Genomic DNA, 13,592 nt, shown 5'->3' with positions numbered 1-13,592 from the left:
GTTCTGAAGGAGATAGCTGAAGAGATAGTGGAGGCGTTAGTGGTGATCTTTCAGGAATCACCCGAGTCAGGGAGGGTCCCAGAGGACTGGAAAATCGCTAATGTAACCCCCATGTTTAAGAAGGGAGTAATGCAAAAGACGGGAAATTACAGGCTGATTAGCCTGACCTCGGTCGTTGGTAAGATTTTAGAGTCCATTATTGAGGATCAGATTTCAGAATACTTGGAAGTGCATGGTAAAATAGGGCAAAGTCAGCATGGTTTCATCAAGGGGAGGTCATGCCTGACAAATCTGTTATAAATCTTTGAGGAGGTAACGAGTAGGTTAGACAAAGGAAAGCCAATGGATATTATCTACTTGGACTTCCAGAAGGCCTTTGACAAGGTGCTGCACAAGAGGCTGCTCAGTAAGATAAGAGCCCATGGTGTTAGAGGCAAGGTACTAGCATGGATAGAAGATTGGCTGTCTGGCAGGAGGCAGAGAGTGGGGATAAGGGGGTCCTTCTCAGGATGGCGGCCGGTGACTAGTGGAGTTCCGCAGGGGTCAGTGTTGGGACCACAACTTTTCACTTTATACATTAATGATCTAGATGAAGGAACTGAGGGCATCTGGCTAAGTTTGCAGATTATACAAAGATAGGTGGAGGGACAGGTGGTATTGAGGAGATGGGGAGGCTGCAGAAGGATTTGGACAGGTTAGGAGAATGGGCAAAGAAGTGGCAGATGGAATACAGCGTGCGGAAGTGTGAGGTCATGCACTTTGGTAGGAAGAATAGAGGCATAGACTATTTTCTAAATGGGGAGAGAATTCAGAAATCTGGAGTGCAAAGGGACTTGGGAGTCCTAGTCCAGGATTCTCTTAAGGTTAACTTGCAGGTTGAGTTGGTAGTTAGGAAGGCAAATGCAATGTTGGCATTTATTTTGAGAGGGATAGAATATAAAAGCAGGGATGTGCTGCTGAGGCTTTATAAGGCTCTGGTCAGACCACATTTAGAATATTGTGAGCAATTTTGGGCCCCGTATCTCAGGAAGGATGTTCTGGCCCTGGAGAGGGTCCAGAGGAGGTTCACGAGAATGATCCCAGGAATGAAAGGCTTAACGTATGAGGAACGTTTGAGGACTCTGGGTCTATACTCGATGGAGTTTAGAAGGATGAGGGGGGGATCTGATTGAAACTTACAGAATACTGAAAGGCCTGGATAGAGTGGACGTGGGGAAGAAGTTTCCGTTAGTAGGAGAGACTAGGACTCGAGGGCACAGCCTCAGAGTAAAGGGAAGACCTTTTAGAACAGAGATGAGGAGAAACTTCTTTAGCCAGAGAGTGGTGAATCTATGGAATTCATTGCCACAGAAGGCTGTGGAGGCCAGGTCATTGAGTGTGTTTAAGACGGAGATAGATAGGTTCTTGATTGGTAAGGGGATCAAAGGTTACAGGGAGAAGGCGGGAGAATGATGTTGAGAAACTTATCAGCCATGATTGAATGGCAGAGCAGTCTCGATGGGCTGAATGGCCTAATTTCTGCTCCTATGTCTTATGGTCTTATATCATATAGATGTACATCTAGTTTCCGCCATTCAGATTTTTAACATTTAAGTAGCATATCCTAAGTATAGCATATCTGGCACTTGGATTCCACATCATGAATAGCAATATACTGCCTCCATAGTAATATATATCTATTATTACTATTACTATGGAGGTTGTATATTGCTATATTGTTTTGTGGTTGGAAAAGACTGAGTCGAAAGACACACCATCATCTCCCCACTTAATAAAAATGAATGTTATTTCTATTCTGCCTAACTGAGTATTGAAAACAATACAATATTTCTTACCTAGGCTTGTAGACATAACTATTACTTTGTCCCTGTATTTAGCTTTCTGGCAGATAGGATTGCCACTCAGGTCCAGATTCCAGATTTTTTGCCACTGGCTCAATACATATTCCAGTTCCTGGATTTGTGAATAAAGGAAGATTTCAATATCTGAAATTTCTATAAAAAAAAGCAAAATACTGCGGATGCTGGAAATCTAGAACAGAAACAAAAATACCTGGAAAAATTCAGCAGGTCTGACAGCATCTGCGGAGAGGAACACAGTTAACATTTCGAGTCCGTATGACTCTTCATAACACCTTCGGTCTGTCCGCAAGCATGGCCCAGACCTCCCTGTCGCTTGCCATTTCAACACACCACCCTGCTCTCAAGCCTACATGTCCGTCCTTGGCCTGCTGCAAAGTTCCAGTGAAGCTCAACGCAAACTGGAAGAACAGCACCTCATCTTCCGACTAGGCACTCTACAGCCTTCCGGACTTAACATTGAGTTCAACAACTTCAGATCATGAACTCTCTCCTCCATCCCTACCCCCTTTCCGATCCCCTTTTTTCCAATAATTTATAATTTTTTAATTATATTTTTCTTTTCCCACCTATTTTTAAATTTATTTCAATCTATCGTTTTATCTCCACCTTTTAGCCTATTTCAATCCCTTCCCCCCACCCCACCCCCACTAGGGCCATCTGTCACTTGCTTGTCCTGCTTTCTACCCTTAATGTCACCATTAGCACATTCCTTAGATAATATCACCACCGTCAACACCCCTTGGTCTTTTTGTTTATGACATCTTTGGCAATCTCTTCTTTGCTTCCACCTATCACTGGCCCTCTATCCAGCTCTACCTGTCCCACCCACCTCAACCAGCTTATATTTCACCACATTTCTATATTTCTTTAGTTCTGATGAAGTCATACGGACTCGAAACGTTAACTGTGTTCCTCTCCGCAGATGCTGTCAGACCTGCTCAGTTTTTCCAGCTATTTTTGTTTTTATGTCTGAAATTTCTATGTTCATTTTTGCTCAGTTTCAATAAGATCCTTGTTAATCTGCATAATTCTTCACCAAAATTAGGAACCATAAAAAAGTTCAATTTTTTACATCAAATATTACATTGACAGCTACAAAACAAATTAGAATATAATAATATAATCTAATAATATTATTATTCCATAATATTATTCGTACAATGCATATGTTATACCGGTAAATAATCGGGTACATACACTTATTACTCACTATATGTTAACCTAAGAAAAATGTCAGTGCAGTGCAATAAACGTTCCTCAAAAGGCAAATTCTGTGTTGTAAGGAATGCAAGTACAAACTTTAAGCATGACTTATTTCATTGTTGTAAATAACACAAATAATAACCCTAAATGTTCTTTCACTTCATTTTTTTAAAGCTAGACACAAAGTTTAAAACGTGCATTAAATAGGCAACTATACTCATTCATCTTTGAGCAAAACCTGCTAAAGAAGTTTGGTTGATTTAACTGACAGTTAACGCAGTTTCAAGCAAGACAAGTGTCTCAAAGAGAGTGTTTATCTAACAGACCATTAGTCCTAGTGGAAATATGATTACCCTTTGGGCTAGGTTTTATTGTACATTGTCTTTCTGTCTCTAATAAACTGGCTCCACTTTCCAACTATTCAATAATCAGTTCTAAAGGGACTCTCTTTGGGGGGGTTTCCTTTGCTTTGATAAATGATCATGTCACGCTCGTCACTCAGAGGTCTGCCACAAAATACTCAAGAGCAAATTATATTCAAGGCATGAGCATCAACTGGCTCAGCAAATACTGCAGCAGACTTTTCTTCAGCTAATGATGGCTAGTTATGAACCTGTATTTGACCACTGTGCTCCGATCTTTATCTTGCCTGTCTTGCTCAACTCTGCTAACTGCATCTGCAGACACCAATTTGTCAACCAGCTGACTGTCTGTCATAATCTATTTAAGAAAATCTATAATTTTTACTTGTCCCTGACTAAATTGTGAGGGGGATAAATTTATCTTTCTGATACAATCTACGGCCAAATCAATTTTGTGCCAAAGTTGTATAAATTTAATATCTTGGAAAAATATTGAATAACAATACTGTTTTTTACAATTTTATTTAAAAGTTTTCAGAGCAACCTTTCAGTTTATGTGTTTGCTTGTTATCTACCATTGTAATTTAGTTCTCATCATAATATGCATTAAGAAAATTGGAGAAACACCTTCCCATTTAAAGGTAAATAGTAGCACTACAAAACTAATTATTCAAAAGAAATAATCCTATGTTCTGTATACTGAATGCTTCAGCAATAAAAATGGATTATTGTTGTACAGTTAATAAAATGGTAACTCAAAATGCACTTTGCAATATATCCCCTTTATAACTGTGGCAGTTTATTGTAAAAGATGTGGATAAATTCAAAGGTCATGTAAATATCAGGGTTGAAGGCATTTCATATTTCATATATGTTTTTGAGAATGTGACACTGCTTAGCTATAACCTTTTCCTAAATCAGTTTCTGCAATTTACAAAGAATTGTTCTTTTCAATCATAAATTTTAAATATGCTTGACTTATATCCTGAACAAGAAAAGGCAATTCAGCCCATCAAGCCCACTCCATTCAGGTCCATAAATAATTACTATATTGTAGGCTTCTCTCCCACATGATTTGCTGATCACCACCTTTAAGGAACACTAAGTTTCTTCTCCTCTGTCCATTGAAAACATACCCATCCTGTCCACCTAGTCATCACAACCCTCTCCTCCACTCTTCTCAAATCCCTTCCTCACTCCTCCCTTCCCAGCTGTTGTAATGGTGCTGGTTATAGAACATGTCTGTTAATGAAGTCTTCATAGTCTTCTGCATGTTAACAGCAAGTCTTTATTAACTGCTTGTAACTATATACAGTAAAGGGCACAGGCAAGGAGATATCCCCATGTCTAGATCTTAACATGTCTCTGCTCAACACCACACTGACCCTAGGTCTGGGTCATATGCCTTCTTACATCACTGTGTGGGTAGTACTGCACTCAATCCCACATTAACCCTGTATATACCAGCCCCTTATACCACACCTCCCCCAAGTCTTTATCCTATTGAAATGGAGTTAAACTAGTTTGCTTCATGTCTTACATTGTTATTAGTCTTATGCATTTACTTTATTGTTATAAATAACCTTAATGCTACTCCAACATTATTGCTATTACAATATTAGCATTAACAACATTCTCACTATCCCATCTCCCCCTTCAAGTCCTTGAAGTTAGAGGTTCAGGCAGTCTGGAGGCTTTATAACCCTTCCACATCTTGTTCGCCATTTAGTCAGAACATATGAACATATGAATTAGGAGCAGAAGCAGGCCACTCAGCCCCTTAAGCCTGCTCTGCCATTCAATAAGATCATGACTGATCTGATGGTAACTTCAACTCCACATTCCCGCCTACCCCTCCTAACCTTTTACCCCTTACTTATCAAGAGTGGCAGTCTCTGTCGTTTCTGGTTCTTGTTGTTGGCTTGGAGATTGGACTGGCATTTTGGTACGCTTTCCTTTTTTTCTTCCTTTGTTTAATGTTGATCCACACCCGGTCAGTTTGGCTGTTGCATTGATTCATGGTTGCTGTTACTCTCAACCCTGTTCTGCAGGATAGAAGGATACGGTATTCATCTTCTTGGTGTCTTTTTCTTCTTCTATTTCCATGAGGGCTGTCTCCAAGGCCTCTGAGGCTGAGGAAGAATGGTCCTATGGTGAGAAGAAAGTTTAGTGGTACACTCACCTCTATAGTTTGTTGTCAATGGTGAGAGACTGGTACCAGGTTCCAACACCTCTTAGGTTGTGGCATACTGGCTGGAAGTTGCACTGTGTGCATAGTGGTTGCTGCGTTGACCAGCTGTGCCATCATTGCTGTTGGAAGTACAGGCTTCTCAGACTGTGGATCATTCTCTGGTACCACTACTGCTGGAGGCATCATGGTCATTTTGTAGGTAGTAGGTTGGTCTGACCATTGGGGATTTTCGGGGTCTGGAATGATAATGGTCAAGCCTGCTTTGCAAAGAGAGAAGAGAGATCAAATCTGAGTCTGAATACTCTTTAGTGTTCGAATACCCAGGACCACGCTCTTTGGCTGGCTAATGACAGTGGTAGTCTTGACATCCTCCAGTGTCTGGAGGAGATCCAGGGCGATGAAGGCATCCCCGCTGAGGAGAGAGAAAGGCTGGTTACGGATGATATTAATCAGCTCAAAGATCTGTGTGCCGCCATTCCTCAGTGGTTCCAGGATCATGCCGATGACCAGGAGTCGGACCTCCCGCCCTGTAAAGTGGAGTGTCCGGTGTCCAAAGCCAGAGGTCTTTGAGCCATGGTTCCTCGTCTGACAGGACTGTCACGCTGGAACCTGAACCTAATTTAAAAATTTTTAGATGACCATTGACCAGGATGCCAGCATTCTAAAATGAAGAACTGCAATCTTTGACCTCACCCAAGAAGCATGGCTGTGTGTCTTCTGGATTTCATTCTCAACCTCATGGATTACCTTTGGGCTGTCTGTGCAGTGCAGGGGTTTTGACTTGCACACTTTGCCAAAGAGTCCCTGTCTGTTGCAGTGGAAGCATTGGGCTGTACTTGCAGGACACTGATCTCTCCTGTGAAGGCACTTCGCACCGCAGCACTGGCAAGGTCGCTCTGCTGGGCATATTAATATTCTGTCGTGCAATGATGTATGCAATTGGTCCTGTTGAGTAAAGAAGTGTGTTCACTTGTTCCTCTTCTGATATTTTTATTTAAATCTGAAGCAATGCTGTATCTTAAAAATCTTTTCCTCCAAAGACTCCAATTTTGTGACTGATCTTGGCCTTAGGTGAGTCCCAGTGGAGTTAGAAGTATAGAATTATGATTCATGTTGAAGATTTTCAAAGTGTGGGTACAGCTTTTAGAGCTTACAGGCTTCTAATATGGCATCGCCGTTCACTGCAGAACAATGGAGTTCTCATGTTTGCTGGTTTTGGCAGGCTTCTCAAATTGGCGGCGGTGCACTTCTGGAAGAAGAATGTTTAGCAATGCTGCATGGGTCAGCTACCTGCAGACTTGGTTTATTTAGCGATGTAGCATTGTGAGTAGCAAAGCATTTAAATTAATCGCTTGCTTGTTGTTTAAAGATTCGGATGGTCATGAGGTTCCCAAGCGTTGACTAAATTAATTATTAATCTTCTTTTCTTTTCAACTTTGCGGCCATGTGTTGAAGCTAGGAATCAGGATCGAATTAGCGACGGGTTTCATTCAAACACGCTTCTGACTGAGTAAAAGGGGCTTCTCAGGACTGGCTACAGCCTGGAAGTTAAAGGTTACCATCTTCCGGTTGACGAGCAGGGGTGGGGCCCGCTCGCCGACGCATAAAATGACGCTGGGTGAAGTCGGGCGTGTGTCCCGACGTCCCCCCACATCATTTAGATTGCCAGTTCGGTGGGCATGCATCCGACTCGGATGCGCGCCCGCTGACCTGTAAACGGCCTATTAAGGCCATTAAAAAACCAATTGAACTCATTAATGGACCTGCCCATCCAACCTTAAGATTGGTGGGCAGGCCGGGAGCCCAGGCGGGCTTGTGAAAAAACATAAAACCTCATCCACAGGCGGGATGATGTTTCATGAGTAATTTAAAAAATGCAGAATATCTTACAATAAAAGTTATGGACATGTTCCAACTCATGTGACAGTGTTACATGAGGGGACATGGCAGGGAAATTTTTTTCTAATCTTTATTCAAAGTTTTAAATCGGAGCCGATCTCCCTGAGGCAGCACTTTGCCTCAGGGAGATCTGTGCACTCTTTCGCACGCATGCGCACTCCCAGCTGAGGGAATCCGCCCCCACCCCCCACCCGCACAGGGAGCGCATAGCACTTCCGGTGCACGTCACGCTGGGCGGGCCTTAATTGGTCCACCCACGTAAAATGGCGGCAAAGCCCACCCACTCGCCCCCACTCCCGCACTTCCCCTCTTGACGGGGGAAAATGTTGCCCAAAGAGATTTAGCTCACCCTTGCAGGCTATAGACTCTGCCTGCTGAAGCTGGACTTTCAAGGGACATTCATTGGAGTCTTCTGTTACAGTAAAGCTTCTGCCTTTAGCTTCCAGGTTCTTCTGTCGAATTTTCTCAGCTTCTGTAGCTTCAGTTGGGAGCTTCTTTCAGCTCAGAATCAACTGAAGGTTTTCTTTTTCTTAGTTTTTCAGCATTCTTGTGAGGTTGAGGATTTCTTGCTCCCCAGCTGCCACCATGTTGTAATGGTGTTAGTTACAGAACATATCCATTAAGGAAGTCTTTGTAGTCTTCTGTATGTGCTATCTCCATGTCGAAAACTTAACATTTTTCTGAACACCACACTGACCCGAGGTCTGGGTCATGTGCCTTCTTACATCACTTTTGGGCAGTACTGTGCTCAGTTCTACATTAACCCTGTATATACCAGACCCTATACTACACAAGCCTCCTCCTTCATTCCCTCTTCACTTCCTCATTCCCTCCAGCTTCTCACTTCCTGTCATTTCCTGTACGTGTTCTTGGTCTTATCTCACTGAATGCAATACCATATGAAAATGCTGAATAGCACTGTTAGAATGTTTTAAAATGGTTTACATTGGTATAAGTATCTGTTTTGCTTCAGCGTTTTAGCCACAGTAATTGTAGAGGAAAGAGGAAATGTATGAACAAAGGCAGTTTTGAAACTCGAGACAGAAAATAATAAACACCTTGGTCAAGAGATGGCCCATAATCAAGGTAAAAAAGGTCTTTGCTAAGAGAGCGTTGCAGTAAAAGATAACACAAGGAAAAGAAAGACAGACTTGCATTTATATAGCACGTTTCACAACCTCAGAACATCCCAAAGTGCTTCACAGCCAATGAAGTACCTTTGAGGTGTAGTATAAGTGTTGTAATGTAGGAAACATGGCAACAATTTGTGGACAGTAAGTTTTCATAAATGTGATAATGGTCAGATAATCATTTATTTTTACTGATGTTGATTGAGAGATAAATGTTGGCCATAACTTCTCTGCTCTTCTTCAAATTAGTGCCATGTGATCTTTTATGTCCATCTGAGAGAGCAGGCTGGGTATTGATTTAACATTTCATCCAAAAGACAGTCAGAATTATGGAAGGCTGCACAGCCACTCGGGCTATGCGTTAAACAAAGCTTGTAGAACAGAGATGCAGCGCAGAAGATTAGAAGTAGAGTAAACATTTAAATATGTAGACCAGAATCTTTCACGCCTGCCTGCTTGGGAAGCTTGGGGGGAGGGGCAGCTTAATTTGAAGTGAGGCCAAAAATCAGTTTCCTGACAACAGGATGAATTTTCGCAATTATGTTCTTGGGACTTTAAAGGCGAGTCAAGCTTCCCGATGAACAGTGTTGGGGAGCTCTTTTGCATGGATTAGCAAGTCTAGCATGCTCATTAAAAGACCAGCTTGCCAGAATTAAGTTCTTCCCTCCAAATTAAGTTCCCTGCCGGTCAGAAATAGAATGTTCACATTTATGACTGCATATAAGTAGCGTGCAATGGCAAGGTTGACTTCTTCCATGGTTTTGAAGTGAGTAGCCGCTGTTTTGGTCTTCTTGGGGACCGCTCATAAGTGTCAGCCTCTTGATTGAGATTGGGTATCAGTGGTCCAAGCAGTGTAGATGCTGGACACAGGAGGCAGGACCAGTGGGGAAGAGTGGACCAGAGGTTGAACAGGAGAGGCAGGCTAAAGGGTTGAGGGGTGGGGCTGGGGCAGGGAAGAGCAGAGGCAGAATAGGAGAGGGAGGACCAGTGGGAAAGGATGGGAGGGCGCCTGGGGAAGGAAGACAGACTGTCCAGAGCAGGGTGGGAGGCAGCGAGGCAATATGAGCGTGCAGGGACGTGGCATGGAGGGAAAAGCCTTGTTTGTTGGGTCTGGGGTCTTGTGGTTGGGTGACGGAGGAGGTTTTTGGGCAGGGATGTTGGTAGAGAGATGGCCCTAGAGGGCGAGGTTGGTGCTGTCCATGGTGGTGTCCTGTGGATTGAACTGAGAGTACTGGCAGTGTGGCAGAGGAGGGAGCAGTCACAATGAGAAGGGGGATGGTAGGTCCAGCGTAATAGTTGGTAGCTAATGGTTTCATTGCGGGGGGTGGGAGAGAGGTCATGGAAACGGATGAAACAAGTGGCTCGGATAACAGAAGGGGCTAAGGTCAGGGTGGGCATGGGGACAGTGGGACAGTAATGGGTGTAGGCTCGAAGGGGAGAGAAGGCATGTGGAGGATGATAGTTATAGGTTCAAGGCTAACAGGGGGAGATTCAAGGGTGACAGAGGGAAGATGAATGGTTATGTTGGGTGGGTCAAGGGTGATGGGGGAAGTTGGTGGGAGACAGGAAAGGGTATAAGCTGGTGGATCGTGTCTGGAAAGTTACACGTACCATTTTTTCAAGGCTCTTCTTCACAACACAGTTGCTCTGTACATGTGAATCCTTAAAGTGAGAGGAGGGTTTCTTCGGGAGGGTGGAGTTCAAGCTGAGCACAATTGGCTGACTAAAGGGACACACTAATGATCATGAGGCAACTGGATGAGAACCATGCTCAGCTGTGTTATCCTCGTTATCCTCTCTGTGGTATCCTCGTTATCCTCTCTGTGGTGAAGCCTACATGGCAGTAGGTTTGCTCCTTGGCTCATGGGTCTCATAACATTGAGATCCCAGCAAGGTCAGGAGCTGCAGTAATCTCACCTCATGGGGTAATCCCCCAGTCCCTCGAATAAGTCTGGTAAACCTTGGTTGCAGCCCCTTTATGGAGGTCAATCCTTCCCAGGTAAAGAGATGAGCAGGACGAATAATACTCCAGGTGAGGTCTCACCAAAATAGCAGTCAACTGCTGCCAGACCTCTTTAATCCTACACTCTATCACTCTTGCAATCAGTGCACATGTCCTTTCTGCTGCTGAGTCCTGTGACTGTAACTCCTGTCTGACATCTCTGTGCACTCATACACCTAGGCTGCCTGATGCCCTTATGAGTGTCACTTTGCAGTGAGTAGACGATGCCACTTATCCTGGCGGAACGCAGCAGATCATTCATCCTTTTTCTGCACTGCTTGGCAGTTCTCCTGTGGGACGCTAACCTCTTCTACCCAAGCTGTCATGGTCAGATGGGATGTCCGCTTCCTTCCATCCCTGGGAAACAGCACCTCCCACCTTTCCTGGACGGCCTGGAGGAGAATCTGCAGGAAGGCCTTGCTAAACTGTGGGGCCACACACTGTCTCCTCTGCCACATACAAACTGTGATCTAGAGAATATGGAGCTCCTGGCTTGCAGTGAGCGAATAGCCCTTTAAAGATGGCACCAGGACCTTTGACCCCATGGGGTAACAGCAGGGATGGCAACTCCCTGCCCATTGTGAGATTCACTGTGTTCCTTATGGAAGCATATGTAATGAGCTGAACAGTACAAGATTACACATAGCCAACCGTCCCGCACCCACATTCCCCCACCCTATCCCCAGCAGAAATCACACTGACTTCCACTCCCACTTCTGAATTTTGACTCCAGAATGGAAGATTCCAGCCATGGTCTCAACCAGCTTGCACCTGAACATCCCATTATGCATAAGTTCTGCCCAAGATAGCCGAATAGTAAAAGAATGGGGCCTTTTTACCCTTAACTTCAGAGCACAGCTGGGACAGTGGGAATTCCATCCACAAAAGATTATGTCTGATCAGCTAGAATGAAACTTCATGAAGACTAACAGATTATATTAATTGCATTTACTAATGGAATATTATAGGATCGTTGTATAAAACCAAGACTGTTATTAGTCAAGCCTGTTATTTAAAACCGATTGGGCCTGAATCTGAGCAGAAGTCGTTGTTGCCGACTAACAACCCTTTTTTGTAAGTGTAACAACAGGGATTCCATTAACAGGTCCTTAATGGTTTTGTATATATAGGTTATGCTGTTAGCACAGCATAACATAATATGACATTGCTTACAAAGGAGACAAATGTAACAGAACCAATCATGCCTACAGGAATAAGAATGTCAACTCCCTTAGGTTGAAACTATTAACTGCCTCCAGTAACCTCTTCCCATTGAGAAAAAATCTCTCCTGACTACCTGATACTCATCTCCACTTACAACACAATGAGCAAAATCTTAGCCCCCCTCCAACCACTATGAACACAGAGCCCTCTTTCTCTCCACCCACTTTCTGTATTTCCTGTTACAATCCGCCCCCGAGCCACTGGTGGCACTATGATAGGATATCTCAAAGTCAAAATATAACATTAAAACATTTAAAAATACTTCACTTGCAAAACTGATCCAAAAAGAAACTCTCTTTTGCTAACATCAGTATTTACATCAACCCAGAGAAAATTGAATGTGGAGAACGAATGGTTCTCCCCTCCTCAAAATAGGAAGAAAAATTGGGCCACAGAGAAGAAAAGTTCTGTACTCCATCAGAAATACTCACCCACCAACTAAGAACAAAATCAGTTCTTATAAGCCAAAATCCTGACCCCTCCATTCACTGAGGTAAAAATCAAGACAATACACTGCCCCTGCCTCTTCTGAGGAAAGAAAGGAAGCTCAGCATACCTCTCACTTATTAAGTGAAATTTGACCACCCTCCCCCCACCGAAAGAGGTAAACATTACCTTATGGTCCCCATGCCCTCAGATGAAGTGATAGCCAGGCCACCCCCACTGAACAAGTTGCCAATACCTCAAGTAGTTAGGTAGTTGCCCAACATTTGCATCCACCGCCCCCTCTCCTGCTGCTACCCTGCTTCCTCCTCTTGCCCCACCCCTCCCTCTCACCCCATTTCCCACATCCTACTTTTCATCCACTTCCCAGAATCACAGTGCAGAACAGACCTTTCGGCCCATCGAGTCTGCACTGACACATGAAAAACACCTGACCTACCTACCTAATCCCATTTACCAGCACTTAGCCCATAGCCTTGAATGACGTGCCAAGTGCTCATCCAGGTACTTTTTAAAGGATGAGAGGCAACCCGCCTCCACCACCCTCCCAGGCAGTGCATTCCAGACCGTCACCACCCTCTGGGTAAAAATATTTTTCCTCACATCCCCCCTAAACCTCCTGCCTCTCATCTTGAACTTATGCCCCCTCGTGACTAACCCTTCAACTAAGGGGAATGGGTGCTCCCTATCCATCCCCCTCATAATCTTGTATACCTCGATCAAGTCGCCCCTCAGTCTTGGCTGCTCCAACGAAAACAACCCAAGTCTATCCAACCTTTCTTCATAACTTAAATGTTTCATCCCAAGCAACATCCTGGTGAATCTCCTCTGCACCCCTCCAGTGCAATCACATCCTTCCTATAATGTGGCGACCAGAACTGCACACAGTACTCCAGCTGTGGCCTCACCAAGGTTCTATACAACTCCACTCTATTTCTCTATACCTCTTCTCCATTCACCTAGAATCATAGCATAGAAGGACACTATACAGCTCATTATATGTGCGCCCATTATCTGTGAGAAAAGCTCAGCTAGTCCCACTATCCCGCCTTTTCCCCTTTGTTCTGCAGATGTTTTCTCTTCAGATAATTATCCAATTCTCCCCTGAAAGCCACAACTGAGTCTGCCTACACTGCACTCTCAGACAGTCCATTCCAAATCCTAATCACACACTGCATGAACATGTTTTTCCTCATGTTGCCACTGGTTCTTCAGCCAATTACCTTAAATTGGTGTCCTCTTGTTCTTGACCCTTACATCAATGGGAACACTCTC

At 43.9% G+C, this 13,592-nt stretch overlaps 1 protein-coding gene across 2 annotated transcripts in view; it reads right to left on the bottom strand.

The window, feature by feature from the left end:
- Positions 1-13,592, bottom strand: part of ppp1r42 (protein phosphatase 1, regulatory subunit 42) — a 199,178-nt gene that overhangs the window by 121,457 nt on the left and 64,129 nt on the right. For both annotated transcript variants that reach the window (XM_078540386.1, XM_078540388.1), the window contains exon 6: positions 1,836-1,953. In XM_078540386.1, the coding sequence (XP_078396512.1) occupies positions 1,836-1,953 (118 nt within the window). The remainder of the gene's footprint in view (positions 1-1,835; positions 1,954-13,592) is intronic.

The sequence above is a fragment of the Cetorhinus maximus genome, chromosome 4 (assembly GCF_964194155.1).
Source record: "Cetorhinus maximus chromosome 4, sCetMax3.hap1.1, whole genome shotgun sequence".
In the NCBI taxonomy this organism is placed as follows: domain Eukaryota; kingdom Metazoa; phylum Chordata; class Chondrichthyes; order Lamniformes; family Cetorhinidae; genus Cetorhinus; species Cetorhinus maximus.
This window is presented reverse-complemented; position numbering and strand designations above follow the sequence as displayed.